At 46.0% G+C, this 20,774-nt stretch overlaps 1 protein-coding gene across 1 annotated transcript in view; it reads left to right on the forward strand.

Moving 5' to 3' along the window:
- LOC126524365 (ATP-binding cassette sub-family C member 3-like) overlaps window positions 1-20,774 on the forward strand; it is a 91,940-nt gene that overhangs the window by 48,157 nt on the left and 23,009 nt on the right. Inside the window, exon 3 of the mRNA XM_050172695.3 lies at window positions 12,921-13,079. Coding sequence (XP_050028652.3) covers window positions 12,921-13,079 — 159 coding nt within the window. The remainder of the gene's footprint in view (window positions 1-12,920; window positions 13,080-20,774) is intronic.

Consider the following 20,774-nt stretch of genomic DNA (forward strand, 5'->3'; position numbering starts at 1 on the left):
CGGGGTAGTTGGAGAAGTATGGGAGAGGCCTTTGCCCTGCAGTGGGCGTAACTAGGCTGATGATGATGATGATGATGATGTAAATAACTGCGAGTCCAACGATATAATAGACCACCTAGGCCCATCGATTCTGATGCTTCAAGTATGGCGTCATGAAGAACGTTGTCGTAGGCTCCCTTCATATCTAAGAACATTGCGACAGATAACCTCTTACACGTCCTTTGGTGTTGAACATAGGTTACCGGATCGATAACGTTGTCGATGGAACATCGGTGACGTCAAAAACCAGCCATGGCGTCCGGATAGACTTCGTGATGTTCAAGGTACCACTCAACTCTGGCGAGGATCATTCACTGCATTACCTTCGGAACGCAACTTGCCAGCGCAATTGGTCGGTATGAAGTAATCTCTAAGTTGACTTGCCAGGCTTAAGAAGCGGTACCAGGCGGCTGATCTTCCAATCTTGAGGAATTTTGCCCTCCTGCCAGGACTCGTTATAAATATTCAGGAGCGCACATCGTGCCCATTCACCAAGGTGACATAGCATGCGGTAAGATATGTCATCCGGGCCAGGCGACGACGACCGATTACATAGGGCGAGCGCCGCGTCAAGCTCTTGCGTCGTGAAAGATAGATCCATGCGCGAATCTCGTGAATCTGGAATACGGTTCAATGTAAGCGAACATGTGCTAATTGGCTGGCCCGCAATCATAGCACAGACGTCTTCCGCCACGTCAATGTCTTGTCGGCTCTGGAATAGGGCTAGGGCCTTAAACGGGAAACGTTGTTCCGGAACAGAACGTAGACCTTGCACAGTTCTCCATATTTGAGATAGCGGTTTGCGGGGATCTAGCGACGCACAAAATTTCGACCACCGCTGAGCCTCTGGTTTATCCATGCGGCGTTGTATCTTCTTTTGCATTCGCCTGGCTGTTCTTAGATCCTGAATTGACTTAGTGCGTCGATATCTTCTTTCGGCACGACGGCGAATCGCACGAAGCCGCTCCAATTCCAGGTCGAATTCAGAATACCTTGGAGAACACGTCAGTGTGCGCGTGGCGGTCTGTGCAGTTTTCTAGGTATCTTGTTCAAGTCCACAAGAGAGGCCTTTGTGACAAGCGTCCTCAATCTGGGATTTAAAGACAGTCCAATCTATTCTTCGTATAGTGGCGGACGTATACGTGTTAGACATTCCCTTGATCTTGAGGTAAGTGTGGATTTGGTCACTTCCGTGCGTTTCAATGTCCAAAAACCACTTAACATATCTGGCGAGGCTGTGGGAGACGAAAGTCAAATCGAGGCAGCTGCTGTACGTTATTCCCCGCAGAAATGTTGGACTCGCGTCATTCAGCAGACAGAGACCATTGTTGGAAACTAATTTTTTTTTATTTACAGATACTGTCGGTCCACATCAGGACCAAGACAGGAGTGGTAACAATATATCAACATACAGCAAGCAGTGAACGGAACAGTAGAATACAGTGATGCAGCAATATGTGCGCTATTGTTGAAAATATTCGGACAAAAGTTCGGAAAACAGCTCGCGGGTCCCTGCGTTTACAATGTTTGCAGGGAGACAATTCCATTCCCGTGCTGTCGAAAGGAAGAATATTTGTAGCAATGCTTGTGAAATCGACTTTCCTTAATGTGTCTGCTATGTTTATTTCGCACTATGCGGGTCTTAGATTCGTTTATGTAGCGAGACTTATGAACAAGCAGAAGCTCATTAATGATTAAATAGAAAAGGCTAAGTCGTTTTTCCTTCCTCCTGACAGTAAGTAGGGGCAGGTTTGCTCTCGCGTAAAGTGGTGTTACGGCGTCTTGCCGGTGGTATCGGGAATAAATAAACCGCAATGCACGTCTTTGAACTTGCTCCAATTTTGCCAGTGAATCTTTCAAATAGGGATCCCACACCTCACATGCATATTCTATTACTGGGCGCACGAGCACTTTATAAGCAGTCAGTTTCGTGGCTGGAGATGCTAGCTTAAGGACACGTCGAATATAACCTAATCTCTGGTTGGCTTTCTCTACTACTTTTTTAATGTGTGGTGTCCAACTAAAGTCAGAAGTTATTAAAATTCCGAGATATTTGTACTCGGTTACGCGATGAAGTGGTTCACCTTGTAGAGTGTATGTGAATGACAGAGGTTCATGTTTGCGTTTGATGGTCATACCTACAGTCTTTGCTGGGTTAAGAGACATCTGCCACGTGTCGCACCATTGGTGCACTTTTCCTAAGAAGTTATTTAAAAGTATCTGGTCACTAATAGATTTCACTTCTGTATATATGACACAGTCACCTGCGAATAACCTCACTGTAACTGTGTCCGATTCTTCGATACGGTCGTTTATATATACCAGAAACAGCACAGGCCCAAGAACTGAACCCTGAGGCACGCCTGATTCGACCTCACAGGCCTCGGACCTATTTTCATCAATACTGACGAACTGTCGGCGATCAGTAAGAAAGTCCTCCACCCATCTGACTACACCTGTATGTCCTAAAATAGCCTTTAGTTTAATTAACAGCTTTCTATGATTAACCTTATCAAATGCCTTTTTGAAGTCGAGAAAGATCAGATCTATTTGTCCCTTGCCGTCGATAACTTTGCTGAAATCGTGAACACTTTCTAGTAATTGCGTTACGGTTGACAAGCCCTCGCGAAACCCATGTTGATAGTTACTATGAATTTTGTTCTGTGACAAAAACAGCCGAATGTACTTAGAAACAATATGTTCTAACACTTTAGAACAGCCAGACGTTAGTGCAATGGCCCTGTAATTGGCAGTAGACGTGGTGTCACCATCTTTAAATACGGGCATAACTTTACTAATTTTCCATTCTGCCGGAAGTGTGCCTGACCGTAGTGACTTCGTGAAGATAATGAAGAGGTACTTTGCAGTCCACTCAGCATACCTCTTTAAGAACAGATTTGGTATCTCAACAGGACCTGCCGATTTCTTTGTATTTAGGTTAAGCAGCAAGTTTAATATTCCTTCATACGTTACTCGTAGTTCCTCTGCAACAGGTAGCTGTTGGTGTACCTCAAATTTTGACTGCTTTCCGTCATCACTGGTGAACACACTAGCAAAAAAGTTATTGAAGGCGTCCGCTATATGACCTTTATCCTCAATAAGTCCCTCTTCTGTGCTTTTTTTGGTGACTACCTTCTTAGTTGACGCCAGGTGCCTCCAAAACTTTTATGGTGATTCACGTAGAAAAGTATCCATAGTGACACCATAGTACTTGTCCCTGGATTCCTTCATCATTAACTTTAACTGTTTACTTAAGTTTGACATATCATCACGAACAGCGGAATCATGTGTACGCTTATAATGTGTCCTACGCCTTGCCACTTTTTTTTCAGTTGTATGATCTCTCTCGTAATCCATGGGCTGTGCATTCGTTTTGTTTTACATTTGAGAGGTACATAGCGGCATATACATTTGTGAACCGTTCGTCTAAAGTTTAACCACAACTCATCGATATGCGCATATTCATTTTGACTTAATTTTTCAACCTTCTCAAAAGAGAAGGCTAGTTCATCTATTATTGCAGTATCATCAGCTTCATTAAACTGTCTGTAATATGAAACAAGCCTACGGACCCTTGAAAAGGAACTTATATTTAAGGACAATCTTACAATCGAGTGATCCGAGATCCCGGGCAGAATGCAAACTCTATAGTATCTCGATAGAATGTTATAACTTAAAAAAAAGAGGTCAAGAGCAGATTTGCTATTACCGCAGACCCTAGTAAAGTCACGTACTACTTGTGTAAGTCCATGTGAGAAGCACATATCTATAACTGCCGAGCCTGCGTCGTGGTCTCGCGTACCCGTTTCCATTTCGTCCCATTCAACGTCTGGAAGATTGAAATCCCCCGCTATGATAACGTTTTTGTTCTGACCGCGTAAGTCATGCAGTTTCTTATTCAGTGCATCAATACTAGCGGCAGTACTTCCCGGAGCGCGATATACGCATCCCACAATCAAGTCAGGACGTCCAAGAATTTCGCAACATATTGCTTCAATGTCGGACGGTTTGTAAAGGACCGTGTATTTAAGGCTGCATTCCACAAAGATGGCAACGCCCCCACCCCTGCTACTGCGGTCATTTCTGATAACGTTATATCCCGGAGGGCATATTTCACAATCTTGGACACCCTCAGTCGTCTTCCCGTCGCGTTAACCTTTGAGCTTCCTCAAATGGTGTGGCGTGCGTTGAAGTCCCCGGTGATAATTCATGGACCAGGTTGTGTTTTTAAGATGTCTTCTAGTCATTTGGTGTCAAATCGACTTGATGGAGACAGATACACCCCCAAGAGTGCAAAGGTGACTTTCCTATTTTTAACAGACATGCACACATACTAATTGTCGTCATGAAGTTGCACCGGTTGGACGACGTAAGTGAGTTCACGGCAAATAAACCTTGCTACTTTTGATGTCGCTTGACGAGAATATTGTCTCGTAGCCGGATAGTCTCATTGGATGGGATAATCTTGGTTCACAAGGAAGGAAAAAGTGGAGAAGGAAGGCAGGGAGGTTAACCAGTTTAGCTTAACCGGTTTGCTACCCTACACATGGGAGGGGGATGGGGGATGAAAGATAAGGAGAAGACAGAGAGCACATAACACGGCATACACATCGTTAGTTACAGTCTGTCACTCTAGCGCGGTACGCGACATCACTGTCACAGCCGCTTGTCCAAGCCCGTCTCCTTCATAAGCCGAAGTAGTCCCTTCGTCGCATTCAGCTGCGGTCTTCTGTCGGCGATATGTGAAAATAGTTGCAACTGACAATGGTCTAGTGTCAAGGTGCGCTAGAACGGACGCCAGGGACTGTCTCCGAACATTATATTCAGGACAGTCGCACAGAATGTGTTCCAGCTTCTCCTCGCAAAGACAGGCATTGCAGAGAGCGTTGTCGGCCATTCCAATGCGAAACGAGTAAGATTTTGTGAAGGCCTCCCTAGCCATAAGCGATAAAGCAGGGTGGCCTCACTTCGGTGGAGTCCAGTTGGCATACAGAGATACATCAAAGAGGGCAGGTCGTGTTGACGATTGCTCAGGTTGGTCTGGCTGCTTGGTGTGCACCATAGAGAGAGCGTGATCTCCCGTGCAAGCACTCCAAGTCTGCTGGCTGTATCGGACCATGAAAGTGGTATGGCCTTTTCCTGTGTGTCTTCAAGAGCTGTCCGAGCGGATTTATCGGCGTCTTCATTTCCTATGACACCGCAGTGACTTGGCAGCCACTTAAACGTCACGTGATGTCCTTTCTCATGTGATGTATGGAGTAGGCATCTAATGTCGAGCACGAGCTGTTCGAGTGGCCCGCGACGCAGAGCTGATAGCACAGATTGTAGGGCTGCCTTTGAATCACTGAAAATTGACCATTGTCGAGGCGGTGCCCGATTGACGAAACAAAGTGCAGCGCGAAGAGCAGCTAGTTCCGCGGATGTAGATATCGTTCGGTGGTCAGTCCTAAAGCTGATGGTAACACCTCTTGCTGGGACGACCACAGCACCGGACAAACACTGGATGTTTGTGGAATCATCAGTATAAAGATGTGCACTGTCCGCGTTCCTCTCGTGCAGAAGATGCAGAGACAGTTGTTTCAGCACAGGCGAAGACAGCTCAGACTGTTCACCGATTCCTGGTACGCTGAGATGGACTGTAGGGCTGACAAGACACCAAGGGGGTATCGATGGTTTAGATGCAGCGGTGAAGCCCGAGGGAAGTTCGTCGTTGTACTTGACGGTAGTTTTAGAGAATGATGCTTGGTGCCTGTCTGAAGGTTGTGTTGCAAGGTTGTGATAGGGGGCACGTGCAAAATGTCTGATGTGCGTTCTCAGGGCTTCCACCGTGATATGCGTTTGCATTGGATGGTCCCGAGCAATCGCAATAGATGCCTCTGTTGACGTGCATCTGGGTAATCCAAGGCAAACTCTGAGTGCTTGATCTTGGGCTGCCTGCAGAACACGAATATTTGTCATGCAGGTGTTGTTCAGAACGGGTAGACTATATCTTTAAAAACCGAGAAAGAGAGCTCTGTAGAGTCTCCGCATTGCATCTACTGACATCCCCCACGTCTTTCCTATCAAGTATTTAAACAAGTGGGATGTTGCTGCCAGGCGCCGTTTCATGTAGGCCACGTGCGCGCTCCAACAGAGGTCTCGATCAATAATGACGCCATAAAATCTGACATAAGGCGTCATTGCTTTGCGAGTAAATGCCACTAGGGCGCATTTTCCTGGTGATATGCTGAGACCTTGTTCACACAAGTAAATCGTTCTCAAAGTAGCCGCTCTTTGAAGCCACGCACGTATCCAAGGACGTATGACTGCCGAAGTCGAGACATAGATGTCGTCGGCGTATATTGAAATTTTGGTGGTAGTTGGCAAGTTTTCAGCTAGCCCAATAAGAGCGAGGTTGAATAACGTCGGGCTGAGAGCACCGCCTTGAGGAACGCCCCTGTTGCTATAGCGTCGCGTAGTTGGGCCATCGTCTGTTAACACATAGAATGATCTTGCAGATAGGTAACTTGCAATCAACAAAAATACTCGACCAGCTACGCCAACCGTCACAAGAGCGTCGAGAATGGCCTCATGTAATACGTTATCGTATGCGCCTTTCACATCTAAGAATAAAGCTGCAGATAAACGTTTACGGGACCTTTCGTGCTGGACATCTGAAACGAGATCATTTACATGGTCGATGGAAGAGCGGTCACGTCGGAAACCAGCCATGGAATTCGGATAAATCTTGTAGTGTTCAACGTACCATTCCAGGCGGCCAAGGATCATCCGCTCCATTATCGTTCCTACACAGCTGGCCAACGCTATTGGGTGGTAAGAGGGGAGCTCTTGAGGGGATTTGCCCTGCTTCAAGATTGGCACCAGGCGGCTCACTTTCCATTCGTCAGGAACATTTTCCTCCTGCCATGAGATGTTGTAGAGGCTCAGCAATGCTATCCGTGCGGATTCTCCGAGATAACACAAGGCTAGGTATGATATACCATCTGGACCCGGAGCTGATGAGCGCCTGCAGAGAGCTAGTGCGGCCTCGAGCTCCTCCATTGTAAAAGGAAGGTTGATGCGGCAATCACGGGAATGGGGAACGTCATCTCGGGCTGGACGATCTGGATGGGTGGCTTGGTCTGCCATCCGCGCACAAAAGTCTTCTGCTACATCGAGGTCTTGCCGTCCTAGGAAAAGCGCGAGCGCCTTGAATGGAAAACGCTGTTCCGAAAGGCAACGCAGACCTTGCACCGTTTTGCAAATGTGAGACAGTGGCGTGCGGGGGTCGAGTGTCTGGCAGAACGCTGCCCAACGTTCCGACGCTAATTTTTCCATTCGACGCTGAATCTTCTTTTGCATTCTCCTGGCTGCACTAAGGTCATGGATTGATATTGTACGCCGATATCGACGTTCCGCCCGGCGACGAAGTGCTCGAAGTCGGTCTAATTCTATGTCGAAGTCGTTTCGCGTGTAAGAGATCGTCAGCATGCGAGTGGCGATTTGCATCGTATTTTCAATTGTTTGCTCTAACCCAGAGGGTAGGCCCTCGCGGCAGGCATTTTCCATATCTGATATGAAGTTGGCCCATTGAATCGTCTGAATGGTATTCCGTGGGCCAGATCTAGACGACAAGCCTTTGATGTTCAGATAGGTGGGAATGTGATCACTCCCATGTGTCTCAATATCTGGAAACCACTTCACACATCTGGCGAGAGAGTTGGAGACGAAAGCAAGGTCGAGGCAGCTGCCGTATGTCATGCCTCATAGAAAGGTGGGGCTACCATCGTTCAAGAAAGTAAGGCCATAGTTGTAGGCGATGCTTGCTAATCTTCGTCCTCTTGCATTTGTCTTTGTACTTCCCCATGCTGGATGGCGTGCATTGGAATCTTCTATGATGACCCATGCGGCGGGACAAACACTCAAGATATCCGCTAATCTTTTAGTATCGAAATTGCTGGAAGGCGACATATACACGGCTATGAGAGTAAACAAGAGTTTGTTCTTTTAACTGTGATGCATATATATTGATTGTCGTCGTGGGGCGCAATTGGTTGCAAAACATAGCTGAGTTCACGACGAACAAAAACGATGATTTTGCTCCATGCACCATTTGTAGATAACATGATACATTCGTAGCCTGACATTCTGATTGGTTTCGACAAGTTGGGCTCACAAATGACGGTGAGTGGGAACACATTGATGTAGACATACTCACGGAAATCTGAAATTCGTGATTTTAGCCATCTGGCGTTCCACTGGATGACGGATGCTGCCTTGACTTTTTTTCGGAAGGATGGGGTATCGGTAGCCATCTTTCTAGTTGAGGGATTCAAGCACTGGGCTTAAGGCGTCCAGCACTCGCATCGGCGATACGAGATCTTAGACCTCTCGCGTTCCACTGAAGGATCGACGCTTCTCTGACCTCCTTACGAAATGACTGGTGATTGTCAGTCATGGCTTCACTCACGGCTTGCTAGGACGGGGCTCAGCGCGTCGAGCACTTGTAGTCCAGTTCGAGCAGATGGATTGTGATTGCTTGTGAGCATGGCCCTGATGACATTCAGAATGGATCGCAGCACCGGGATCATTTGGCAGTCGACTGTTGAAGCCTCACCAACAGAAGCGGGCTTCGATGGGAGCATCAAGCGTTGAGGCTCCTTAGAAGTCTGAGAGCTTGCAAGCACCGGCCACTCTTCCAAGGGGGCAGCCTTTCCCGTCTGAGGCCTCCTTGTGTTCTCGGGCGTTCTATTTGAAGATGATGGCGTTGGCGCAAGCGGCGCACGAACTCCACCCTGTCTTGAGCGTTTCCGTCGATGATGACGTCGATGCCGGATCTTTTCTAAGGCTTCTCTATGGGTTGAGTTGTCCCTGACCATTTGCTTCAGAACTTCGAACTCTTTTTTGATTCTTGGGCATTCTTTAGACGTCGCTTCATGGGCGCCTTCACAGTTGCCACACCTAAAGCTTGTTGCACGGCAGACATGCCCGACAAGGATAAGGGTAAGCGAAAAATTACCGCCCAAGCACTCCATACAGATGTAACGAACGAAGCTGAAATGAATGGCCCCAGTGTTCATCACAGGACTAATCCCAACGGTTGGTTAGACGGCGTCTTGGTAGGCTGCCGGATCTCGGTACGCAGTACGAGATCCGGCACGAGCACGAGCCTGCTTTTTTTGCCCGGGCTGCAGCATCGGCACGGCGTAGACCAGTTTATTCCCGGTTCTGCTCGCGGCGTTGCTGATCGAAAGCTGCCTGCTCCTCAGGAGTACGTATGACGCGTGGCGTACCCATTTCAAAGCCGGAGAGAAACTGCTGCGCGCTCACTCAGCTGCGACGGAGAGCAACGACGTCACCACTGACGCCGCCAATTGCGCGCCTCACTTTTTCTCTTCTCTCTTCTTATTTCGCGCATGCGCATGGGGTTGCACCGGAGGAATTTTCGCCTTTCAGGCGACAAATGGACGGACGGAAGAATTAGCTAGCCATATACATCTGCGCTGTAAAACTAAATATATTGTTACAGAAAGATGAGAGAAGAGAGAGGAAGAAGGAGTTCGGAGACACTGGCTGCTGCGTGTTGTTGGTGGTCAGCCATCTTAGCTATTCTGATTCATCCTGTATATATATTGTAAATATAGTTTTTACATTCTCGCAACGTCCCCGTAACAATACAATAACTAGTACCAATGAAAAAGATTAGATTACATGCGAGCTTGGTTGGGTTGGAATTCGATTGATTAGCTGATTGAACGGATCGAGAAGGCATAAGGCAGGTAGTACCAACTCATGCCCGGGCGCTTAAGGTTATCGTTGGAAACAAAGTTTACAATCACGCATTCTACCGGTACTTACATACCGGGCAGAAAATAGGAGCATATTAAGAAAGCTTGAGAAGATGTTAAGGACCGTGGAACGAGCCATGTAACGACAAATGTTTGCTCTATTGTTAAAAAAGACAGCGGCTGGGATTGGAGAGCAAACGGGGGTACCCGGTAACCTATTTGACTATAGCAACTAAAAAGAAAGCTGGGTAGGCTATGTGATGCTTAGGAAGATAACCAGTGCCCTGTTGGGGCTGCGGAAACCGTGCCGATGGCAGGGAAGCGCAGCCGATGACGGCGGATGGTTAGTGGTGGGATGAAATTAATTGCAGGCACAATTTGGCATCGGCTATCGCGAGGCGGCGGCAATAGACCGTTTTTCTTGGCACGCAAACGCCATAAACGACAGCGCAATTACTTGTGGGAAATGACCGTATGCGGCCGCTGAGAAGGGCGTCGGACTTTCGCTATCCGCCTGCACGGTAGAAGCACACTTAAGCAGCAATATTTGAAGATAATTTGGCAACATGGCCATGTTACTACTTAATTAAAACAAAAAGGTCCAGTTTGTTGCCTAGCTGCGACTGTCTCTCGCTCTGGGCGATGCTAGCCGCCTAGCGTTCCCGCACACAGCCTTTTCTTTTTTTTTTGACAGCTGAGCTGGGAATTACGTTACATTCCCATTCATTTATTTAGCGCACACACCCTTCGCCCCTCAAAAGCCTGGTGATGGCCAGTATTGAAAATTAGCCATAATGAAGAGTTCGCACTTTGAATAGTAGACTCAGCAGCATGTTCCACAGTTGTAATGGTAAGTGTGAGGTAGACTTCGTTTAAGGTCGAAATTCTTGATTATTTCGCTTTCACAAGTTACTGTTATTTGACTTTTTGATGGGTCGTGGTAGGAGCGGAATTCTCTGCAAAGTTTCTCGCACAACTATTATAAAGGTTAATAAAAAGGATTAATTTAGATTCGTGTTTGTTGTGCGGTAATGTCAAGCACAGCATTTCGTAAATGCCTAGCGTCACGTATGCAAGCGAAAATTTAACTTTTTTTATTTGCTCCGCGATGTTGCGGAAGTATTCTGACGAAGCATATCGCTTAGCTGCGATCGGTGGTTTAATGTTTGAACCATGCTACGAATAGCACGTGTGCCGAAACGCAAGCAAAACTGGCTCATAACTTTTTATGTTTGGTGCCGGTAAATAGATTGACTTACGAAGAGATTGCCAACATAAAACGGCCACCTAATTCACTTGTCACCAAAATGCTAAAATTAACACAATATAGCGAGCTATTACCCAGTTTCGGTGGATCGCGGCACAGGAACACAATATTGGGAGTAGCCTGGGCGATAAGTTCCATTCTAGTACAATGCTTTTCTCGTGAAAACGACTGGGAGTATAGGCGAAATTTCTTTTCTCTCCCCTTAGCCTTTTTATTTATTTATTTATATTTTTACTACTAAGAATGCGTGAGCGCCATACCTAGGAGCAACCAACCGGCGAGCACCCTAGCTACTTGTAAAAACTCACACGTATATGCGCTTGTCTGGTCAGACCACTATGGCAGTAGAGGAGGCACCTTTTCTTTTAGGAAGCCACAGTCTCTGTTTAGGCGCCGTCCGACAACATGGTATTCTGGAAGGAGCTTCAAACGATGAACGCGATATGTTTACGGCGAGGCTTATCTCCCCGCAAAACGCCGGCAGCTCGGTAACAACTGCATAGAGCGCGTCACTTCTTATTTCTTGCATAGATATGTTAATGCAGTTGTTGCTGGCACGCGTACTTATGTGGTGAACAACGCCAAGAAATAAGCGGTGCCTACTTCTCTCTCCATTTTCTATATTTTTTTTTCTTACTTTCAAAGCGCCAACGTGGCAAACGGGCGGCGGGTGACCGGTTGAGCCTGCTCGCTGCAAGTACACCTTTTCCCAATAATGCACCGCGCGCCCGCAGGGCACTGTGGGATTGCTCGAAAAAGTTATATTGGAGCTCGCTTGGAGAGCCTTTCGTCCTGTCAGTGGACTTAAAGATTCGTCCTGTCAGTGGACTTAAAGAAGAAGAAGGAGATGATGATGATGATTATGATGATGATGATTATGATGATGATGATTGTGATCGCCATTTTCAACGCTAAATATTCGTATGCGAATGTCTGTTGCCTAAATAAATAGCAAATTTTCCCATCTTCATAATCAAGCCGAGTCTCTCAGGCGAGAAGCGTGGCAGTGGCTTGAGTTTAAAAATAGGGAAAATTTGAATACCTTAAAGTTAAACTGCAGCGTAGTCGTGAAGAAAGATTAAGCATCACGAGCTTTCTTTTTTCTTTGTAACTTTGTGCAATAAAGTATTATTATTATTAATATTATTATTATTATTATTATTATTAATATTATTATTATTATTATTATTATTATTGTTATTAGCAATTGTTGTCCTTGTGCGCCTCACCCTGAGTAGGACTGGTCGCAGCTTAGGGATGTAGTTGACATATAAATTTCTGGGGCTCAAGAATACGTGTCTTAATTTTTTTCGTATCAAGGACCCTAAAAAATTCTGCAACTTTCGGACGCTTATTCTGGGCTTTATCAGTCACACTGCACTTCGAAGGAAAAGCGAACGCATGTAATTAACTTCGGCGCTATTACGGTCACTGGCAGTCTCTTTCACAGATTCGGTGGCCCGCGCTGTTTTAGCGCCCGCTGCTGGCGCCACTTTTCCCACTGTCATAGGCTTCCGAAGGTGGCCGCAACCATCGTCCGCACGGAGAAAGCCCGGCAGCTGTGTCTACAGAGGCAAAGCGCAGTCAGGCTCAACAGTGCTCGCAAGGGCGCAATCGTCGAAAGCAACTCGACCGTGTTCTACGTGAACATTGTTGAACAAGGTGATATGTCGTCTCACTATGGGCAGAGAGCTTGAAATTACGTTCACGCAGTCGGTACAGAGCCACATTCAAGGCGCCGTGCTTACAGGGCGAATGTCATCCAATATAATTCGAATAGCGAACGGGCCCGATCATCGGCTCACTGAGCCTTAATTTGCTACAGGTACTGTTTTTCTTTGTTGCAGGTGGGTATTGTCGGTCGAACAGGAGCGGGCAAGTCTTCCCTCGTGCTCGCTCTACTGCGGATGCTCACACCTTCTCAAGGGCGAATTCTCATCGATGACGTCGATATCTCCGATGTGCCACTGAAGAGGCTCCGCAGCGCAATAACAGTAATACCGCAGGTATTGCCATATGACTGTAATAACATAAGGCGGTAATATTATGTTCTTGATGTCTGTCGCTCTTCATGTTCATTCATCTTCGATCGTCAGACATCGAAGTTATAAGAATTGAGCACGCGTCCTTACTGAATATATAATATTAAAATAAAGCCACCTTTTTGCGTATTTCACAACACTTCCGGCTTACAGGTGTAAACGCCAGTAGAATGGTACGTGCATGTTTGTTACATGGTACGTGCACTAGAAGGCATGTCTGTTGTATATTCGCTTGGGCCTTTGTAGGCTTCCATCGTGCACTACTATTTACAATCAGACCAGGATACCGTTGCTATTCTAACTTTTCTGTCATGGCGTATTTTGATTTGTGCAGTTTCAAAACATTCGGTTGTTTGAAAATACTTGGAGGACGATTAAGTTTCGGGTTTAAGAGTCGAACCTGATACCACTGACCGATCCCTGACTGCTCCTCACGCTTCTCGGCAACAGCACCTTCCGCAACCTTAATGTGAGCGGGAGGTGCTGCAGGCGAACGCTATGCACGAAGGCGAGTTACCTGGTAGAAACGCGGCCTCTTGCGTGCACCGATCACGGAGGTTGCGCGGAGCCACACCAAAAAAAAAAAATGTAATCGTCTTCGTGTTTCTCTTATTGCTTCGCACTTGTAATATATAAGTTTGAGAAGACTTAGCGCAAAAGGCACATGCTTTCGTTGTTCTGTTTAAAGATATTTGTTTCTCCGCTGTCATTCTCAAAATTCTGAGGAATAACTTGGTCCAGAATGTAAGACAAGGTATGCGCAATTTTGGTGTTAGAATAGTGTGGCAATATAACCCGCATGTATGACATGTCATATAGGAAGGCGTCGCACATACATATACCTTAATATGTACGGCATTTTTCGCACACGGAAAACTCTTCCGACAACGACACCGGATTTGCTGCGACACGGATCCCTTGACACTATCGTGTTTCCCTTAACAGGATCGTGTTAAGAGAAAACTGCCAATCATCCGAATATAGCTCAAGGCAATGTTCGTGCTCATGCTGCTGTCAGAGAGATTAGGATGCTCTTATTTACAGAACTTCACCCATACTGAGGATTCCCGCAGAACCGATTTGCGAAGTGCATAGTGTGCTTCCTTATTTAAAAAAGGAAAGGCTCACTTAAGATTTCCTTGGCATTCTTAGCGTACTTAACGCACTTTCCGGGGGCTATCTATCTATCTATCTATCTATCTATCTATCTATCTATCTATCTATCTATCTATCTATCTATCTATCTATCTATCTATCTATCTATCTATCTATCTATCTATCTATCTATCTGTCTGTCTGTCTGTCTGTCTGTCTGTCTGTCTGTCTGTCTGTCTGTCTGTCTGTCTGTCTGTCTGTCTGTCTGTCTGTCTGTCTGTCTGTCTGTCTGTCTGTCTGTCTGTCTGTCTGTCTATCTATCTATCTATCTATCTATCTATCTATCTATCTATCTATCTATCTATCTATCTATCTATCTATCTATCTAGTTTGTTTGTGTGGATCTGTGTTTCCATCTAGCCGCTTTCCCACCTACCCTGGTCACTGGGTGGTCATTGGTCGAATGAGTAGCGCATCGGGCTGCTGTTCTAAGGCCATCATCATCATCGTCGTCAGTCTGGTTACGCCCACTGCAGAGCAAAGGCCTCTCTCATACTTCTCCAACAACCAAGGTCGTGTACGAAATGTGGCCATGTCGTCCCTGCAAACTTCTTAATCTCATCCGCCCACCTAACTTTCTCCCGCCCCCTGCTACGCTTCCCTTCCCTCGGAATCCAGTCCGTAACCCTTAAAGACCATCGGTTATCTTCCCTCCTCATTCCATGTCCTGCCCATGCCCATTTCTTTTCCTTAATTTCAACTAAGATGTCATTAAGTCGCGCTTGTTCCCTCACCCAATCTGCTCTTGACAATCTGACGTTGCGTCGTCCTCAATTTAGGTAGAACCCATTTCGTAAGCCTCCAGGCTTCTTCCCCGGACGTGAGTACTGGTAAAACACAGCTGTTATACACTTTTCTCTAGAGGGATAATGGCAACCTGCTGTTCATGGTCTGAGAATGCCTGCCAAACGCACCCCAGCCCATTCTTATTCTTCTGATTATTTCGGTCTCATGATCCGGATCCGCGGTCACTACCTGTCCTAAGTAGACGTATTCCCTTACCACTTCCAGTGCTTAGCTACCCATCGTAAACTGATGTTCTCTTCCGAGACTGTTAATCTATACTTTAGTTTTTTGCATATTGTTTTTTAGACCCACCCTTCTGCTTTGTCTTTCAAGGTTAGTGAGCATGCATTGCAATCGCCCCCTGAGTTACTAAGCAAGGCAATATCATCAGCGAATCGAAAAATGCTAAGGTATTCTCTATTAACTCTTATGTCCAATTCATCCCAATCCAGGTCTCTGAACACGTACTGTAAACACGCTGTGAATAGCATCGGAGAGATCGTATCTCCCTGTTTAACACCTTCCTTTATTGGGATTTCGCTGCTTTCTTTAAGGAGGACTGAGGTGGCTATGGAGCTGCCATAGATGTCTTTCAGTATTTTTACATACGGCTCGTCTGCACTCTGATTCCGTAACGCTTCCATGACTGCTAAGGTTTCGACAGAATCTAACGCTTTCTCGTAATCAATGAAAGCTATATATAAGGGTTAGTTATATTCTGCACATTTCGCTATCACCTGATTGATAGTGTGAATATGGTCTATTGTTGAGTAGCCTTTACGGAATCCTGCCTGGTCCTTTGCTTGATAGAAGTCTAAGGTGGTCCTGATTGTATTTGCAATTACCTTAGTAAATAGTTGGTAGGCAACTGACAGTAAGCTGATCGGTCTATAATATTTCAAGTCTTTGGCGTCCCCATTCTTATGGATAAGGATTATGTTAGCGTTCTTCCAAGATTCCGGTACGCTCGAGGTCATGAGGCATTGCGTATACAGGGTGGCCAGTTTCTCTAGGACAATCTACCCACCATCCTTCAACAAATCTGCTGTTACCTGATCCTCCCCAGCTGCCTTCCCTCTTTGCACAGCTCCCAAGACTTTCTTTACTTCTTCCGGCGTTACCTGTGGGATTTCGAATTCCTCTACACTATTCTCTCTTCCATTATCGTCGTGGGTGCCACTGGTACTGTATAAATCTCTATAGAACTTCTCAGCCACATGAACTATCTCATCCATATTAGTAATGATATTGCTGGCTTTGTCTCTTAACGCATACATCTGATTCTTGCCAATTCCTAGTTTCTTCTTCACTGCTTTTAGACTTCCTCCGTTCCTGAGAGCATGTTCAATTCTATCCATAATATACTCCCTTATGTCAGCTGTCTTATGCTTGTTGATTAACTTCGAAAGTTCTGCCAGTTCTATTCTAGCTGTAGGGTTAGAGGCTTTCATACATTGGCGTTTCTTGATCAGGTTTTTCTTCTCCTGCGATAGCTTACTGGTATTCTGTCTAACGGAGTTACCACCGACTTCTATTGCACAATCCCTAATGATGCTCACAAGATTGTCGTTCATTGCTTCAACACTAAGGTCCTCTTCCTGAGTTAAAGCCGAATACCTGTTCTGTAGCTTGAACTGCAATTCCTCTATTTTCCCTCTTACCGCTAACTCATTGATCGGCTTTTATGTACCAGTTTCTTCCGTTCCCTCCTACGGTCTAGGCTAATTCGAGATTTTACCATCCTATGGTCACTGCAGCGCACCTTGCTGAGCACGTCCACATCTTGTATGATGCCAGAGTTAGCGCAGAGCATGAAGTCTATTCTGAAGTCTATTCTTTCTTTTTAATGTCTTTTCGTTTATTTTATCACTGTACGAGAACCCTCCTAAAATAAAAAAAAGAAATATATATATCTTCAATTATGTATGGCCACACATGTGCAGGTCATAAATACCAGGTTCTCTAGCCGAGTGCCATGCGTGCGGTATAACCGAGCTCAGATTGGTCCACCTTGACAGATCAAATAGGGCACCACTGTATGTTAAATGAGGCGTACAACTCCTGCGGGACCCGCCGTGGTTACTCAGTGGCTATGGTGCTAGACTGCTGAGCACGAGGTCGCGGGATCGGATACCGGCCACGGCGGCCGCATTTCGATGGGGGCGAAATGCGAAAACACCCGTGTACTTAGATTTAGGTGCACGTTAAAGAACCCTAGGTGGTCGAAATTTCCGGAGTCCTCCACTACGGCGTGCCTCATAATCAGAAAGTGGTTTTGTCACGTAAAATCTCATAAATTAAATTTTTAATGTAACTCCTGCGGGGACGGTAGAGTATCCGCCTCCCGTGCAAGAGGAACGTGATTCAAATCCCGGGCCGCACAATTCCCCATCGGAAAATACCAGAAAAAAAGAACCGTGTGTTGAGAAAATTGCACAAACAAGCCTGGAGTGCGGCCTGATCCCGGTGACCAGAACTCGTAACGCACTCTCTCATCAGAATCCGTGGTGCAGTACTTGGCCACAACCTCCTATATGAACACAACAATGAAACCCCGGCCCTTAGTCCCCAGCAGCTGCGAAGCAACTGACCACGGCGGCGGTCAGACCTGCGACGCTGCAGAGGGTGCTAAGAATCCCTGGCTCCGGACAGGCCGCCATTGGAATATGAACCTGGCAACGTTTAACGCTAGAACGTTATCTAGTGAGGCGAGTCTAGCAGTGCTATTGGAGGAATTATAGGGCAGTAAATGGTATATAATAGGGCTCAGTGAAGTTAGGAGGCCAAAAGAAGCATATACAGTGTTAAAAAGCGGGCACGTCCTGTGCTACCGGGGCTTAGCAGAGAGACGAGAACTAGGAGACGGATTCCTGATTAATAAGAACATAGCTGGTAACATACAGGAATTCTATAGCATTAACGAGAGGGTGGCATGTCTTGTTGTGAAACTTAATAAGAGGTAGAAAATGAAGGCTGTACAGGTCTACGCCCCTACATCTAGTCATGATGACCAGGAAGTCGAAAGCTTCTATGAAGACGTGGAATCGGCGATGGGTAGAGTGAAAACAAAATACACTATACTGATGGGCGATTTCAATGCCAAGGTAGGCAAGAAGCAGGCTGGAGACAAGGCAGTGGGGTAATATGGTATAGGCACTAGGAATACCAGGGGAGAGTTATTAGTAGAGTTTGCGGAACAGAATAATATGCGGATAATAAATACCATCTTCGGCAAGCGAGATAGCCGAAAATGGACATGGAGGAGCCCGAACGGTGAGACTAGAAATGAAATAGACTTCATTCCTTGCGCTAACCCCGGCATCATACAAGATGTGGACGTGCTCAGCAAGGTGCGCTGCAGTGACCATAGGATGGTAAGAACTCGATTTAGCCTAGACCTCAGGAAGGAACGGAAGCAACTGGTACATATGAAGTCGATCAATGAGTTAGCGGTAAGAGGGAAAATAGAGGAGTTCCAGATCAAGCTACAGAACAGGTATTCGGCTTTGACTCAGGAAGAGGACCTTAGTGTTGAAGCATTGAACGACAATCTTATGGGCATCATTAAGGAGTGCGCAATAGAAGTCGGTGGTAACGCCGTTAAACAGGAAACCAGTAAGCTATCGCAGGAGACGAAAGATCTGATCAAGAAGCGCCAATGTATGGAAGCCTCTAACCCTACAGCTAGAATAGAACTGGCAGAACTTTCTAAGGTAATCAGCAAGCGTAGGACAGCGGACATAAGGAACTATGCTATGGATGGAATCGAACAGGCTCTCAGGAACGGAGGAAGCCTAAAAGCAGTAAAGAAACTAGGAATAGGCAAGAATCAGTTGTGTGCGTTAAGAGACAAAGCCGGCAATATCGTTACTAATATAGATGAGATAGTTCAAGTGGCTGTAGAGTTTTATAGAGATTAATACAGTACCAGTAACACCCACGACGATAAGGTGAGAGAGAATAGTCTAGAGGAACTTGAAATCCCACAAGTAACACCGGAAGAGGTAAAGAACACCTTGGGAGCTATGCAAAGGGGGAAGGCAGCTGGGGAGGATCAGGTAACAGCAGATTTGTTGAAGGATGGTGGGAACACTGTCCTAGAAAGATTGGTCGCCCTATATACACCATGCCTCATGACCTCGAACGTACCGGAATCTTGGAAGAACGCTAACATAATCCTAATCCATAAGATAGGGGACGCCAAAGACTTAAAAAATTATAGACCGATCAGCTTACTGTCCGTTGCCTGCAAAATATTTACTAAAGTAATGGCAAACAGAATCAGGAATACCTTAGACTTCTGTCAACGAAAGGACCAGGCAGAATTCCGTAAAGGCTACTCAACAATAGACCATATTCACACTATCAATCAGGTGATAGAGAAATGTGCGGAATATAACCAACCCTTCTATATAGCCTTGATTGATTACGAAAAAGCATTTGATTCAGTCGAAACCTCAGCACTCATGAAGGCACTACGGAATCAGGGTGTAGATGAGCCATATATAAAGATACTGGAAGATATCTATAGCGGTTCCACAGCCGCCGTAATCCTCCACAAGGGAAGCAACAAAATCCCAATAAAGAAAGGCGTCAGACAGGGTGATAGGATATCTCCAATGCTATTCACAGCATGTTTACAGGAGGTATTCAGAGACCTGGAGAGGGAAGAATTGGGGATAAAAGTTGATGGAGAATACCTTAGCAACTTGCGATTCGCTGATAATATTGCCTTGTTTAGTACCTCAGGAGACCAATTGCAATGCATGCTCACTGACTTGGAGAGGCAAAGCAGAAGGGTGGGTCCGAAAATTGATCTACAGAAAACTAAAGCAATGTTTAACAGTCTCGGAAGAGAACAGCAGTTTACTATAGGTAGCGAGGCACTGGAAGTGGTAAGGGAATACATCTACTTAGGGCAGGTAGTGACCACGGATCCGGATCATGAGACTGAAATAACCAGAAGAATAAGAATGGGCTGGGGTGCGTTTGGCAGGCATTCTCAAATCATGAACAGCAGGTTGCCACTATCCCTCAAGAGGAAAGTGTATAACAGCTGTGTCTTACTAGTACTCACGTACGGGGCAGAAACCTGGAGGCTTACGAAAAGGGTTCTGCTGAAATTGAGGACGACGCAACGAGCTATGGAAAGAAGAATGATAGGTGTAATGTTAAGGGATAAGAAAAGAGCAGGTTGGGCCAGGGAACAAACGCGGGTAAATGACATCTTAGTTGAAATCAAGAAAAAGAAAGGGGCATGGGCCGGACATGTAATGAGGAGGGAAGATAACCGATGGTCAGTAAGGGTTACGGACTGGATTCCAAGGGAAGGGAAGCGTAGTAGGGGGCGGCAGAAAGTTTGGTGGGCAGCTGACATTAATACGTTTGCAGGGACAACATGGCCACAATTAGTACATGAAAGGGGTATTTGGAGAAGTATGGGAGAGGCCTTTGCCCTGCAGTGGGCGAAACTAGGCTGATGATGATGATGATGATGATGATGATGATGATGATGATGATGATGATGATGATGATGATGATGATGAAGTCTATTGCATTTCTTGTCTCGCCGTTCGGGCTCCTCCACTTTCACTTTCGGCTATCCCGCTTACGGAAGAAGGTATTCACTATCCGCATATCATTCTGTTCCGCAAACTCTACTAATAACTCTCCCCTGCTATTCCTAGTGCCTATGCCAAATCGCCTTGCTGCCTTGTC

This window comes from Dermacentor andersoni, chromosome 3, assembly GCF_023375885.2.
Source record: "Dermacentor andersoni chromosome 3, qqDerAnde1_hic_scaffold, whole genome shotgun sequence".
NCBI classification, from domain to species: Eukaryota; Metazoa; Arthropoda; class Arachnida; order Ixodida; family Ixodidae; genus Dermacentor; species Dermacentor andersoni.